The 16,005-nt window shown below is 42.7% G+C and overlaps 2 protein-coding genes across 6 annotated transcripts in view; one reads left to right on the top strand and one right to left on the bottom strand.

Annotated features, from left to right (window-relative positions):
- Positions 1–10,264, top strand: part of ndufaf2 (NADH:ubiquinone oxidoreductase complex assembly factor 2) — a 32,852-nt gene extending 22,588 nt beyond the window's left edge. The window contains exons 2-7 of one of the 5 annotated variants that reach the window (XM_037777392.1): positions 766–874; positions 977–1,171; positions 1,251–1,637; positions 5,619–5,708; positions 6,670–6,710; positions 9,608–10,264. In XM_037777392.1, coding sequence (XP_037633320.1) covers positions 1,496–1,637; positions 5,619–5,708; positions 6,670–6,710; positions 9,608–9,844 — 510 coding nt within the window. In that variant the 5' untranslated portion in view covers positions 766–874; positions 977–1,171; positions 1,251–1,495 and the 3' untranslated portion in view covers positions 9,845–10,264. Of the gene's footprint in view, positions 1–746; positions 875–976; positions 1,172–1,250; positions 1,638–5,618; positions 5,709–6,669; positions 6,711–9,607 lie in introns of those variants that run through there. The other 4 variants (XM_037777393.1, XM_037777390.1, XM_037777395.1 and 1 more) reach the window with 4 other exon arrangements.
- A 1,442-nt stretch (positions 10,265–11,706) lies between these two features.
- Positions 11,707–16,005, bottom strand: smim15 (small integral membrane protein 15). Its single transcript, XM_037777396.1, has 2 exons — positions 15,864–16,005; positions 11,707–12,385 (listed from the first exon to the last, which is right to left on the bottom strand). The coding sequence occupies exon 2, from the start codon at positions 12,352–12,354 to the stop codon at positions 12,130–12,132; it is 225 nt and encodes a 74-aa protein (XP_037633324.1). The 5' UTR covers positions 12,355–12,385; positions 15,864–16,005; the 3' UTR covers positions 11,707–12,129.

Below are 16,005 nucleotides of genomic sequence, written 5' to 3'. Positions count from 1 at the left end.
GAAAGGAGGGTTTCTGACAGAAAGAGGGTGAAATGAGTGGGTGGAACAGGCAGACAGATAGAGGGGGAGAGAAGGAAGGTGGAGGTAGGTTAATGGAGGAAGAGAGTGGGGGGACTGAAGGTGCAATGGAAGGGGGTTGGATGAGAGTGATGGAGGTGAATAGAAAGGGGTGGACAGCTTGGTGTATGGACATCACACGTACGGGCCTCAGAGGAGCTGGGGAGGAAGAAGGGGGAGGGAGGGGGGGTCCACACCGCTCCACGGCCTCACAAAGGACGCTGACTTCCTGGCTCGCCACGGTCCTTTTTCTATAACCCATCGGGCAGGAGAGAGACTTCAAGAGGATGGAGATGGGTGGTCTTAAGTGGGAGTGGGGTGAAGTATCCCTTCCACCCTCAAGTGCGCCTGCGTTTAGTTAAAAGTAACACACGGGGGAAATCAGAGTATTCTTTTCAGCATGTTATTACTTTTTTATATGAATTATTCTCCTCTGTTCTGCAGCGAGTCGCTCAAACCTCAGCGGGATCGACAGCAACAGGGACAAACAGAATGAGGGCTGAATAAAAAACCAAGCAGCAGCAGCAGCAGCAGGCCTACTTTACGTCTGTAAGCTCCTCCTCTCACCAGAACTGGTGTAAAACAACGGCTGGCCTTTTCCCTCTAAACCTCATCCCGCGTCACTAGGTTCAGGGCTAATGGGTAACCATGGTTACAGGCCTCACACATCCCCTCCATTTTTTTTCCAGGGAAAGAGATTGGAGGCAGAGAGAGAGAGAGAGAGAGAGAGCGTGTCGGTATTGGTACCTGGTTGCCCTTGTATCGCTGATGCTTATCGGATCACTCCATCTTCATAAAGCTGTCCATTACCATGCAGGTATTGGTCCCCCATCCCCATCCAGCACACAGCTCAGCTGGAGAGGGATAAACTAGGCTCAAAGCAGGCTGCTTCAACACTGCTTTTGTGTTCCTACCACAGCGTCAGGCCACAGCCATGAAGACCGAGGAAGCTGCTGTCTATTGAGAGGAAGAGCCGGAGTTGCAAGTGGGAGCTTTTGTCTGCATTGCAATCTGTTCAGAGATGAGGGAACGCGGTGTTTTACAGGATAGACGGCGGTGTTGATGATGAGGAGCTTGAGACGTACAGTAGGTACCACCAGTTGGACCTGTTTTTGTGAGTGTTTTAGGGCTCTTCGTACCCGGATGTTGCCAATCGAAGTGTGTTCCCCTGACATCTGCTTCTGTAATCAAAGACAGGAGTGCAGGAGGAAGACACAGCGAGAGAGAGACAGACAGCACCAGAATGACATTGTGGAGGTGAAAAACCTCTCAGGTCGCCCCCAGCAGCACTCACCTGGGAGCTGATGTGTGAAGTTGGGGGTTGTGTGTGTACGTGTGTGTGTGTGTTGAAGCAGGTGATGGAGTTTAGCGGGGTGTGTTCAGGGTTCAAAGAGCAACCCTCGGAGCGCATCACGTCTTATTCTAACGAACGGGAAGGATGGGGCGTACCTGCTGTTTGATTGGCTCCCGATCTGGCTGCCAAGGCAACCCCTCACCCATCCTACCTCCCTCCTGTCCCCCCACGCCCCCCACCCCCCCGGTTCCACAGCTAGGCTCACAGATGAGTCGCGCTCAGACAGGTGAGATGGCTCATGAATATTTATGCAGTGGGATTTCATTCCTCCTGCCGCTGGCCCCTCCCCCTCTCCAACGCAGTGCTGCGTTTGTCCTTCACGGTAAGAGGCAGCGTCCTCGCTCCTGTCCCTCAGGTTAATCTGCCTGCTCTCTAGCCAGTGTGTGTGTGTGTGTGTGTGTGTGTGTGTGTGTGTGTGTGTGTGTGTGTGTGTGTGTGTGTGTGTGTGTGTGTGTGTGTGTGTGTGTGTGTATGTGTGTGTGTTTGTGTATGTGTGTTTGTGTTTGACTGGTAAGTAGGTTTCCCCTAGTGAGTGATGAGAAGGCAGACCTGTCACAAGGGGGCCCGCTGAGATCGAGAGCTCCTAACACCTTTCATACCTCTCTCTCTCTCTCTCTCTCTCTCTCTCTCTCTCTCTCTGTCTCTCTGTTTCTCTGAGGTCTGAACTGTGAAGCACAAAGATAACTGACTGTCTGTGGGATCCTAAAGTACAAACCATATGAAGCTAACATTAAGGACTATATAAGTCGATCATGAGAAAATTGGGTAGTGACTGTTTTCATAATCAACTGATATTTGTCAAGTAAAAATACAAAACATCTACTGGTTAAATCTTCTTAAAGTGGCAGTAGGTGGTAAATTTTTGGCATCATTGGGTAAAAATTCCATAATAACCTTTCAGCATATTGTAATTCAAGTGGTCTGAGAGAAAACTAGACTTCTGCACCTCCTCATGGCTCTGTTTTCAGGCTTTAAAAAATCGTGACGGGACACTTTGGCCAATCACAGGTCATTTCAGAGAGAGCGTTCCATATTTGATCAGCGCTGCCTAGTTTGACCGTTTGATTGGAGTTCGCGAGTTATTGACAGCCGGCTCTCATAGACGGCAGCTGGACGTCAGTCTCCAGATCAGCTCTGACTGGTTGTTTTTCTCTTGTCTGTGAAATCTTGCAGATGCCATTAGGAGCATCGGAAGACACAGAGGCACATGATTGCTTTCAGATTACCTGTCTAATGCACTACTATCAGGATATAGTGACCCTTTTATAAAAATAACTTTTTTTTAATCCTATTTGCTCCATTTCTACCCACTGCAGCTTTAATGTGGAGAGTTTATCACGATATAGGTCATTTCATATCGCGGTAACAATATATATCACATTATAACATGTTTTCTGGTAATTCAATAAATAAATAGTAGTGGTAATGCCTATTTTTGTATACTCCTGTGTGAATTAAATACTTGAAAAATGAAAAGTACTGAGTATTTTTAAGAACTTGAGTGCAAAATGAACATAACAGATTTAAGTGAAATTATAGAAAATAAATAAATATAGGTCTAGCTTACAGTATATCGCGATAGAAACAATATAGAAATATGTATACGGTAGACATTTTTATGACATATATATATCGTCACATGGCCTAGCACTAATTTCAAGCTATATAAACGTGACTATGATTTTAAGATGATGGCTCAGACTCAGTTAATTTTGAAAAATAATATAATAGATATTTTTGTTTTCTGTTCATGCTGTTTTTTGTGTTTGTATTCTGTGTCATTTTGTGATTTGAACAGCTGTAACATTTACTAGCACGACAGCTTTTAAATATGAAGGGTTTATTGCTTTTCTCCATTTTATAACATTGTAAAAAGAAACACTATGTTTTTTACTGTTGGTCAAACAAAGAAAGCAATTCTAACACATCACTTAGGGCTCTGTTTTTTGATTAGAAAAAATACAAAAAAGACTTAAGTTTAAAAAGAATGTATGGATTAATTAGTAATGACAGTAATCGTTAGTTGCAGGCAGCCCCCTGAGCTGAGAAATCACTATGCAAGCAACGTGCCAGGCCAATTCTGTTATGCTACGTTACGTGAAGAGTTGGCCTATACGCAGTAATTGCATTCTGTAATAAACTGTGCACGTTGTGTGAGGTTGTTTCTGTTATATTTCTAATCTTTCACATTTGTTTACATCATCAGCTCATGTGAGGTAATACGATTTGGAAGAAGTGGTGAACTTTTCTAGTGTATTTGTGGTACAGTATATAGCACTTGGTCTCTGTGTTTTTTTCTGTCCCGGCTCAGAGATTACCAAGAGAGCGAGATTCACCCCAATCAGTCTGACAAGCCTCCTCCCAATGTGTATGTGGTGGGAGGATCAGCCGTGTTTCATAAATATATGTACATACTGTATTTGTTATTCAAATCCAAGGATAAAAGCCGTGGTGGAAGGGGTTTAGTCATGCTGCAAAAAGCAACAAGACAAGAGGAGAGCCATGTTGGAGTGTGACAGAGAGGAGAGGGGGAGATGCAACCTAGCGGAGAGAGATAGAGACGGAGAAAAAGTGGGTGCCTCTCTTTATGCTTATTAGTTAGGCATTAGCTGCAGTTAAGCACATTGCTTGTGGGGACTGTATCGTAATTGTACCATTTCAGTCTGCCGCCACCCACGCCAATGCAAATATGGATAGGATCTGTTTATAATTAGCATACCTGTTAAATGTATTTGTGCCTCGAGAACATGCAGCCTTTTTGTTTGCTGGCTGCTGTTTTTGTTCCGCTATCATGGGGATGGTTTTCTAGGAAACTGTTTTCTCAGAAGACATTTTAAGGCATACATGTAAACAAATGTGAGGATCATAGGGTTTTACACGTTGCCGGGCCAGCTTTGCAGATGAGCTGAGAGAATGCAGTGTTTTTGTCAGACCTGGATATCAGGAAGCTTGCAGAGCTGCCATGAAGCCCTATAGTGACAATCTAGTGGGAACCAAAGCAGAACCAAATAGCCTAATTAGCTGACCTGATTACTATATAGGCTGGATATAAAGTATGGAAAGGAATCATCCTCATAATTACAGCACATGCATGAAACATTTTTCTTTCATTGGAAGAAAACTTTTATTAAGAAGGCACAAGCACAGAGCCTCTTCCCCCGTACACAACACTTAGCCACTTTTTTTTTGAGTGCCATCACTCATCCATCCCTGCGCCATAGCTATCTGTTATGGCTGAAGTAAACATTAAGGCCATCAGTCTGCCGTGTGCATGGAGGTGGTTGCCTCCATTTGTCCATGTCCAGTCAGCTGCGGCGAAACGGTGATGGAATCCTGACAGATTGTCTGTGTTTTGGAGCGTGTTGTTTTCCTTGCCCATCCATTTCTCTTCTCCCAGCCATGTTTGCCATGCATCATCACTCTCTCTCTCTCTCAGTCTCCCTCTCCTTCTCCTTCCTTGCCTCATCATTTCTCAGGGGGATGGGAGCAATGGACGAACATCCGGCTACCTGCGAAGAGAAACTATGGAAACACTTGTTATTAGTGAACACTGTATGAAGCTCCACACAAAGACACAACTGGCTCCTTTTTAATTCTCCCTCTTCTTCTGTCTCTATCTACTCTCCATTGTCCCCCCCCCTCCCCACATCTACCTCCGTCTCCATGTCATTGTGTGCCAGCCAAACTTGTCTAATCAGCAGATTCGACCAAAATAATTGGCGGTGGCCTTGCTGCTAGCGAGCGTCGTGCTGTATACAGATAGGGAAAGGAGCACTTAATATTCCACGCAGCCCGTGCCTCTCCTGTTCCCTGTGATATCTGACCTCTTTTGTCTCCTGCTCGGCTTGATGTTGATTTTGGAGGGCATTGTTAGCCGGAGCGCCGTGATTGGAGGAGGTTGCGAGTGAGGGGGGCTGTGGTTGGTCGGGTTAAAGGGAGAGACTGATTTGCATAAAGGCTTAGCCCAGATTTGGAGCCACTCAGCGAGATCTGAGGAGAAGGGCCCGAGGGCCACGAGGTAATCATCCATGGCCTGTCACAGCGCTGTCATCCCTCTGTGTATTTGTGTGTCTGACTGTGTATCTGTGCGAGCAGGAGAGCATTGTGTCTGCGCCTCTTTGTTTGTTTGTATTCCTTGTATGCATCATTGTCGAGTATCTCTATCTCACTCTCTTTTTCCTCTACTTTTTTTTGTTTTGTTTCCCAGGCAGAAGCGTCCGTGCCAGGCGGATGGTAGAGGCAGCCAATCCTACAGAATATGAATATACAGAAGGCAGCATACCGATGGAGTGGGACGGTAAGTCTGGACTGCAGCATCGCTGTTACGTGCTTTAACTAACATGGATATACAACAATGTTAACAAGAGAGCTACCCAGTAAAAGTGCTGCACAAATAAAATGGAATAACAAATTCATGCCTGCATCTATTGGGGCCTAGGCTAATCCATTGATTTTCTTTTTTTTTTTTTCATACAGCGAGATGGGGGTTGGTAAAAGCGTATTCATGAGTTTATCAAAGACGCCTTCTGCTGGTGTTATACAACCGTATCATAAAATAGTGTTTCGAATTTCTTACAACTGGATACAAACTGTTCCCTCTGTCTCAGACTGGCTTTATCCACCTTAAACCCCTCATCCTGCTTCGCCCCATCCCTCATGCATTTTCATCAGAATGCAAATAAGAAAGGGATAAAAGAGGCCCAGAATCCCTGCGCTAGCTGGAGGAAGAGTTAGAAAATCTCTCTCTCTCTCTGTCTCTCTCTCTGGCTCCCTTTAACCTGCTCTGCTGTGCAGCCAGCTCAGCCAAAATAGAGCTCCTTAAAAAAAAAAAAAAAAAGATGACAGACAGACACAGTTCTACTCAGGAGGAGGAAGAAGGACAGAGCTACTGATGGAGAATGACAGAGTGTGTACTTTCAAATTCAAAGATCAGAGCAGATTCACACTGTCTCTTCTGAGACGCAGCGCTCAGTGGCCCTGCTCTGCCTACACTAAAGCAGCATTAGTGTTTTTGAGTTTATCGTGTGTATAACTTTTACCAGTTTCCCTGCGGTTCGCTAAGCGAAATGAAACAAAAACAAACCCCGGATGCATTTTCCCAGCTAGCTTGGTTACTCAGAGCTACTGTAGTGCCCTGAAACTCAGTGATGCTATAGCTGCAGCCTTTAAATATGACTGCAGGTTTTGTTTGTGCAGCGTATGTTTGTGTGGGTGTTCTCACTCTTCTTCTTTTTTTTTTCTCCTCTCTCCTCCTCCAGCTTGGATCCGAGGCAGACGGAAGGAGCCCCCCTCCATCGAGGTACGTCTCCCCCCCCCCCCCTACTAGTCTCCCCGCTGTGCTGATGGTTGGACTCTGGGGGGCTGGTTACAAGGGAGGGAAAGAAGCAAGGAAAGCCTTTGATTTGTTTTATCTTACAGTTTCGAACTGAATCCAGGAACTTTGGGGGACAGGTGTTAAAATAAACAGCAGCTGAAGTGCATTGATGGCGAGGCGGAGAGCAAAGACAGCCTCTGAACAAGGGGCTCACTGACACCATGTCCTAGTTTACTTTCTTTTTTTCCCAGCAAAAAGCCTGCAACTCGGCTTTTTTGTGTTTTTATTTCTGGCAGTCTCCAAGATGGGAATGGTGAAGGAGTGCAGTTTTTCCCCTCGTGTACCTCTCACTGGGTTTATTGCTCTTTAAATGTGAGAATGCTGGAAATTATTTGGCCGGCGAAATGTGGGTCTATAGGAAATCCCTTGGAAGGCCAGTACCCAGGCACTCTTTCTATCTCTCCGTCCTCTCTCCCTGCCAGTGGCCAATGCCATCCCCTGCCTCTATTGCCAGAACATTCTCTTCCAATTTTCTGCCTTGCGTCTGCCCAATAGCTGCCATCGACAGCTGGACAGTGTTGATGTGGCCAAGGCTTCACTCCCAGCACATTACCCTACCCCTTGTCACGCTCCCTCTCTTCCCGGTCCAAGCCGACATAAATTGATTGGATTAAATCCTGTCATTAACAGGCTGGAAAAGCAGCTCAGTATGTTTGTCTCCCTCCCCAAAGCGGGGCTTTTTGGCCACGGCTCTCCCCTCTCTTTTCCAGTCCTTCAGTTCTGCCAGCACACAACAGCATTATGCCCAGTCCTCCCCTTCCTTTTTGGCTTCTCATGCTAGGGAGAGGCTAACATCACTGGACACTAGCTGTGGCTCAAGTGGGTAACTATTCCACTGGTGGACTACAGTATGTTCAGGTTATAATTGTTTCCATGAGCTGGAATGGTTGTTTATATTGCGAATGCCTCCTGTCATGTCAGTTTACCGATCCGTTCCCAGCACTACCTTTTTAACCCGGGTTTATTGGACCTATGTAGGTTAACTGAGCACGTTTGTTCTTTTTTTCTAGTAAATACTCGACACATTTGTTCCTGGAAGCTGCCCAGTGCAACTTCATGTCTCTTCTACTTCTACGACTAGTGAGCAGTTGACTTTGTGTGCCTTTCTCAAACACAAACAGTGGTATTTGAGTTAGTAGGGGAAATTATTATTATTTGGAGGTTCCAATAAGTAATCTTGTTGTCACAATCAATTCTCTCAAATCTTCAGGGAACTGCCACGTCAACATTTCCAACACCACAGACCTTGGTAAATCATGTCTGGTAGGGATGGGCGATATGACCTTATGTATCAGAGATTTACATCATACCGTTTAAGGAAGGGATAATGTACAGCGAACCGGTCATTGTTACAAAATAAACCCAGACAGTGGACTGGGTCATGCATTTCACAACAATGATCCGCTAACTGTACATTATCCCACTTATTACACAGCTACTTATTTAAGAAATCAATAATTTGACACAAAAATGCTCCTCCAGAGTCCGACATCAGAACTGCGTCAATAGTAACGGTCTGGTATAAAGAAATAACAGGCCGTAGAATGCAGTAATTTGCCAATCAGAATTGAGTATTCAACAAAGCCATGTAATAAACCACGGTAGTTGTCCCTTTAAATTATCTTAGTAGCCACAGTGGGCAATGTTGTAAATTAATGTGCATGGCTGCTTTATTTAATATACCTTTAAATATATGGATATTATGAAAATTAAAAAATTACACATACCACGATGGAGGATTTTTTCCATATCACCCACCCCTTAAAGGCACAATGTGTAGGATTTAGAGGTCTAGAGGTGTGGTTGCAGATTGCAACCAACTGAGTACCCCTCCGTTCCCTCTTCCCTTTCCAAGACTGCGGTTACGCCGCCGTTAAACCATGGTAACGCCGTTTGCCTCGCTCAGAGGCCATCCTTACAATAATAACACTCCTTTAGGAGCAACAGAAGTCAGACGGCAGCTGGCGGTACCACGGTTTGTACTCTGTGGCTCATATTACCAAGTGCGTCAAGAGAACTACGGTGGCCTTCAGGTTCTCGAGAGCCAGTGTTTGGTTTGGCCGTTCTGGGCTACTGTAGAAACATGGCGGAGCAACATGGCGGAATCTAAAGAGGACCCGCTCCTCTATATAGATATGACTGTTCCTTTAAGCCCAGCATTTCTATATGGTGTCACAGACTACAACATGTAATATCAGGGTATCTACAAGAATTCAGATCCCTCTAAAAGAAGCCTTAGAAAGTATTGCAAAGTTTACAAGAGTCTTGAATATATTTTCTTGCCTGCCATAGACAACAAGTTAGAACTATTTGGTTTTGGGTTGTTGGGAAACTTTATACATCTATAAACTACAAGTGGGTTTGTTGTGACAGTGCATGTGCTGCAGGAGGAGGAGGTTGAGCCAGCGCCATCAAACCTGTAACAAACACTGCTGGCCACAGTAGGCAGGAAGCTCATTGATTCATAATGGGGAAGTGTTGATTTCAGCAGAAACTTAAATGAATACATTTTGAATCGGTTAATCCATCCATCAATCTTCTGCCGCTTATCTGGGTCCAGGTCACGTTAATTGATTATATTACAAGGAATTATTATTATATATAGCTGGGAAGTACTGACAAAAATGTGCTATGAATGTCAATAAATTCATATACTTAATCAATAATTCTAGACCACATCATCCCTGCTGGTTTTCCATCATTCTTTGACCGGTGTGGCCATGAAAAATTAATTAAATTGCCTTCTATGATGTAATAAAACAAATTTAATTTGGTGAACACTGCAGAAACCCTGACTATGCGTGTATGTGTGTGTTTTAAAGGAGCTGCTGAAGAATGAGTCTTACAGGGAGCAGATCAAACTGAAGGCCAAGGAAGTGGATGAGAAAGATCTGGCCCTACAGGCCAAGGAGTACGAGGACGGTCTGGTGGCGACTCCTGCAAAGATTGCGGCTAAAGGCCATGCAGCCTCCACCAGCTTTGGCAAGGAGGAGATCAGCGAAGACCCCAGCAGCACCGCAAACACGTTCCAGCCCGGCTCCTGGATGCCCAAGAAATAGACTGAGACATCCACACACACACTGAGGTCGCTGTACAACGTAATACAATCCAATAGAAAAGCCCTGCAACTATACATGCTACCTATGTGAAACTGATGTTCACTTTTAGTTGAGACTTTGAAATGTAATGTTGGAAGCACCTTTCAGTATAATGCAATCTTAAGTCAACAACACCACAAACTAGGAGCTCAGAAATTACCAAGAGTTTAATAAACTTCTCTCCGTTTCATGGAGGAAGTATTTATTTCAAGGCTCTTTTATTGGATTGGATTACATTATGAGTTTCTATTTTTGTAGTCCCTCTGTGTATATTGTATATAAACAAGACAATAAGCATCACTCATCTTAAAGCTGACTATAAGTGACCACAGTGATTTAATGTAGCTGAAAGGTCTGCTAATAAAGTAAAGAAAAAACGGACATGGTTGTACTTCCAGTAGTCATTGAGTATACCAACTACTGTATCATGTTTAAGGGATATTGTAAAAAGAAAGTGACTATTTTAGTTACATTGATATTGACTCCTTACCAGTAAAATATTATATTATTTTTTTATTTTAATTATAAATATTTAATGTATAAAATCCAAGCTGATCAGAAGAACAGACCTCAAGTATTCCGCTATGACCAGAGAAATTATGTAGTAATTTTAAATATCCCTCCGAGAGCCACATTTGACCTTGTAAAGATGAAAAGCATTACTTGTTGAGGGAGTTCCTGGAAAAGCACATGTATAATTGTGTGGGAACATGTAGATAAGATCAGTTAACTCTAAACTGAACTCAGCAAAGGCCTTAAGATGGTGCCATGAAACTGTGCTTGCATTTAAATACTGTGTTTCTGTTTGTCATGGAGGTGGTGTCTGCAGCTTGTAAATCACAAGTCAGAAGAATGAATAATGTTACAGTATATTGATCCCCAGTAAGACGTTCTTTCACTTGAGGTCAGAGTGCATGTTGGCCACGGAGTTGCTGAGGAAAGTTCAGCAGGGCTTAAAAAAACAAAAGCAGCATGAACTGTGATCCTGCAGTTGAAAACGTGGTCCTCCCTCCTACTCAATGGGATTGTCTAAATGCTCTGCCTGAACCCACTGAGGACTCCCTGAACCCAGAGAGGAATATGAAGAGATATGTGCCTGGCCAACTGTCTGCATTTACAGTAGAATCATCTGTTTTAACTGCTTCTATAAAAGAATGACAGTACCTATAAAAAGTATCCATCCCACTGGACTTATTATTTACACTGAGGCACAGTGAATGTAATTTGTTTTTAATACTAATAAATAAAAGACTACAACTGAACACATCTTTTTAAATAGATCTAAATTAAGAACATGCAGTATATAAAACACAAAATTATTGTCCGTTTTGGCCAAAACAATCCTGTTCACTCCGTTCAAGTCTATATTTAATAAGGGCACCTCTGGCAGCAAGTTGGTCTTTTACAGCTGTTCCATATGTTTTTGTTTGACCTTCCTGTACTGCGAGGGATATTCAGTGCCTTGGAAAGTCTTCTGACTTGCTTGGATATACCTTTGTCTTCATACTGTATTTTTTTAACTGAATAACCAGGAGCGGGACCATGCAGGAGTATTTCACCTAAATTAACTTCTCACTGGTAAGTCCATGCAACTTCTAAAGACAACTGGCTGCTCCACATTTGTGATTAACTTGTTTTCTGTTTGACATTTAAGTATTTCCCGTTGATCGGTACATAAAAGCCTAATTACACGCACTCTGGTTCAGTGTTACATTACAATAAAACGTGGGGATGAATACTTTCTATCTGCACTAAATTAAAAGCACTTGTGTTTGTTTTCTCCTAGTCTAATATTAAATCCATAAAGAGGAAATTAGATTTTCATATCAATCATGGAAACTTTATTGATTAGAAAGTAGTATTTGGGATATTTTGGAAAAACTTCCAATATGCTCATTACATCGTAAATTCAGCAGAACATGAACGCTAACAATGGAATGCAAGGTGTTGCAACAGCTGCACAAAACTATCAGCGGATATCTGTATAACAACATCATACAGATGACCACTGTGCTCTTGCTGACCAAAGTCCCACTGGGACGAGCCTCCTTCGGGCGGTACTGTCCGTCTCAGCACTGTTAGGCCTGCGGGGCCAGTCTCCTACCCCGGATATGAGGCGCAGCGGCCCTGTGCTGACAGTAGGGCTGGGACAACGAAGGGCACCGTGTCATTATTTGGAATAAAGGAGGGCTGCGAGCGTGGTGGTTGCTCCTCCTTTTATTTATGCCCTCATTTTACCCGCAGGCTCAGTCTTTCTTGGTCCTCTTGGCCTTGGCTATGTTTTCCTGACGTTTCTGCTTCTTCTTCTGTTCCCGGTCACGTGCCTCGATCATCTTGGCCAGTTTCCAGGACAGCAGTGCACTGGCAATGAAGAGAGGCGTGAGAGCCAGTATGACTGTGGTGAGGAAACCGTAGGGGTCTTTGGCAGCCCACTCGACCACATACTCTGCCCATGCCCGAACGTCAATCATCCTGGTCAGCAACGAGGGGGCTTAATCCAACCTGAGAAAGGGTACCAGGAGAGAAAGCAGTGAATAACCAGAGCAACAATAACAATAACCAAAGGACCCTCAACCAATAATGATATTAGGATTGGGCGAGTGGTAGTTATGGATACAATCTACTTTCAAATACAGTGAGAAATTGTTTACAGACGAAACAACCAGATTAATCAACAGAAAATGTATCACCAACAATTTTGATAATCGACTCAGTATTTAAAGGCCCAGTGTGTAGGATTTAGTGGCATCTAGCGGTGAGGTTGCAGATTGCGACCAGCTGAATACCCCTCCCTTCCCAAGCGTGTTGGAGAACTACTGTGGCAGTTTTCGTGCTTTTATGTTACCTGTTACTCAGGTAACATAAAAGTGTGAGAGGCTCTCTCTAGAGCCAGTGTTTGGTTCATCCGTTCTGTGCTACTGTAGAAACATGAAGGAGCAACATGGCGGACTCCATGAAGAGGACCCTATATGTAGATATGAAGGGCTCATTCTAAGCTAACAAAAACACAACAATTCTTTGTTTCAGGTACACTAATGAAAGCATACTTCTGAATATTATATTCCATTTCTGTCAATAAATCCCCCTAAATCCTACACACAGATTTAGTAATTTATTAAGGAAAGATATCAAATATTTGCTGGTTCAAGCTTCTCAAGTGTAAGGCGTGGCATCTTTTCTCTCTTTTGTACCATTATAAATTCAATATATTTGGATTTTGGACCGCTGGTTGCACAAAAAATGCAAGATGACAAAGTTACATTGGGCTTTCTAAAATTGTGGGTAGTCCAGATATACAACCTTTCTGACTAATCGGCAATTTACATACTTGAAAAGTTATGCTACTTTCTCTAACTAATGCAAGAAAAAGAACACAATATACACAATATTTGGGGGCTTCTTGGTGGCACATGACAACAAAGTTTCATATTCCTCTCTCTCATCCCTTGTTTCCTGTCCAACTCTTTACTGTCTCTTGTCTAATAGAGGCAAAAATGTTCCAAAAAAATCATTAAAATACACACAGAGATACTAAAGGAATAGCATTATTAGTAATATTAGTATTCGACAGTTGACAAACTGATTTAATCTCAGGGTATATATGGATGATATATCCACAATGATATTCACCAGCATTTCCTGTTTTAATTAAAACTATTATTAAAATTGCTCAGTTGAGGTAAACATTATGGGTGAAATAGTAGTACAGTAGTGTTTTTTCAGTCATCCAGGTCATATAATCTCCAGTACTGCTGAGTCAAAGGCAACTGGACTCAGTGTATTACATTGGATGTTTTTCATCACTCAGTCAAGACTCAAGAAACATCTTAGACGAATCACAAAACATGTTTAAAGTACAGATTGGTACTATCTCCGCCGTCTCAGGTCTTTTGGGGTGAGTAGACAAATTCTTCTTCTGGTTTTTACTTCTGTTATTATGAGTGTTGTACAGTATTGTTATACTACATGGTACAAGAGTTTGTCCAAGAGTTTGTAAAGTCAAAACTGCTCCACCAAATTAAAATCTGCTCAAAGATTGTAGGTCAACCCCTTGACAAACTCTATGAATCAGCCTATACCATAATAACATATTAAGGCTGGCTAACACCATCGTCTCTGACCCCCAACCATGCTTTGAACAGTGAATATGAATTGTTACCATCAAATCGGAGATACAGGGTTCCACGATTTAATAAGGTTAGACTGAAGCACTGTTTTGTACACCAGTCAATCCTAAAACTAAATATGGAGCCTAATCCCAGATCAAATGTACGTTGAAGGGCCCTGAATATCGTCTTCTCTAATTGTAATGTTTAAATGTACGTATCCTTGTTTCTGGTCTTTGTCCTTTCTGTGATGTTACAAAGGACGGTCTGCAGGACAGATAATAATGCACTATACTCATTTTTAACAGTCTTTCCTGCACTACATTCACTTTTTTAGTAGTCGTGTATCACAGCTGTTACCCTGCACTATATTCAGTTTTAACAGTTTTCTTCATCTCCTTGTATTTTTATATATCTGGTATATTTTTTTGTACTTTGCACTACTAACTTTTTTACTGCCTTTTTACTAACATGTTTTGCACTATGGAACTGTGATGCTGGAAACTTGAATTTCCCTCTGGATCAATAAAGTTACTATCTATCTATCTATCAATCAATCTATCTATAGTATCTATCTATCTATCTATCTATCTATCTATCTATCACTCTATCCATCTATCTCTCTATCTATCTCTCTATCTATCCATCTCTCTCTCTCTACCTATCTATCTATCTATCTATCTGTCTCTCTACCTATCTATCTATCTATCTGTCTCTCTATCAATCTCTCTATCTATCTGTCTCTCTATCTATCTATCTATCTATCTATCTATCTGTCTCTCTATCAATCTCTCTATCTATCTGTCTCTCTATCTATCTATCTATCTATCTATCTATCTGTCTCTCTATCTATCTATTTATCTATTTATCTATCTCTCTATCTCTCTATCTATTACATTGGATGTTTTTCATCACTCATTCAAGACTCATGAAACATCTTAGACGAATCACAAAACATGTTTAAAGTACATATTGGTACTATCTATATGAAACTGGAGCTATTCTGGTGGCAACAAGTCCAGTGATTATAGAAAGAAACAGTAACTGGCCCCGCACGTTAAACAGTTAACTGTCATGTTACCAAGGCCTATAGAAGGAGGTTAGGTCACTGGTCTTGTTGTATGGGGTATGACGCATGCGCAGTGTGACTGAAGCTGCGGTCGTGCGTTTTGATTGGCTCAATTTCGACGAGGGCAGACCAGATTCTACTGCGCATGCGCTATACCCCCTGATGATGTGACGCGTTGATGACGCGTGACCTAGCCTGCCTTCCATAGGCCTTGGATAATTCATAATGAACTCGGTGAGGTTAACACACAGAGCGCTTCACAATACATTTAACAACATGTTTCCACACCCTACACCATCTTTATCACACTGTGAACCACTGATAGCACTGGTATTACAAATCAAGTCATCGATATGGTTCTATCAAGCTATTTATTGTAGACTAATTGAGACTTGTTGAGCCAAACGGTCGACCAAGGGTTAAACTGCTAACTGCTGACCACAAGCTAACTAGCATCAACCGTCGCTAACGGTCCATCCTGACAACCGTTACTAACCGTTGAGCTCCTCTGGCTGCTACAGCCTCACACAAACAGGCTAATATGAGATATATTCACCTGCTCTAGCACTACGATTAGATCTGAATATCCGAGATGCGGGTGAAATATGTATATTTCTACTAACGCTAGCTCTGCTGGCTAACCCGCCCATCCGTAACGGCCTAACTTTAAGGAGGAAGAGCAGACTCTTCACGGCTAACCGTCGCAACAACAACTGCTGCATGTGAACGTGACAAAACAACCAATCTATATTCTCATATTGGTTAGTTGTGCTAAAAACGAGCTAAATACAGTATATACACGTACCAGTGTGAAGAGCTTGTGTTTTATATCCACGATAATAAGCACCAGCTCCTCCCTGTTACCGGAAAGTGTAACGTTAACTGTCGTCCCTAGTTACTGCTCCCGCGTGATTGGATTTGACGCGTTCCCTTGACTGATGGGAAAT

The sequence above is a fragment of the Sebastes umbrosus genome, chromosome 8 (genome assembly GCF_015220745.1).
Source record: "Sebastes umbrosus isolate fSebUmb1 chromosome 8, fSebUmb1.pri, whole genome shotgun sequence".
NCBI classification, from domain to species: domain Eukaryota; kingdom Metazoa; phylum Chordata; class Actinopteri; order Perciformes; family Sebastidae; genus Sebastes; species Sebastes umbrosus.
Note: the sequence above shows the minus strand (reverse complement) of the source record. Positions and strands in the feature narration are given on the sequence as shown.

What these genes read in the sequence shown, in the direction of transcription:
- smim15 (XM_037777396.1), bottom strand. Translation starts at nt 12,354, where the DNA reads ATGATTGACGTTCGGGCATGGGCAGAGTATGTGGTCGAGTGGGCTGCC.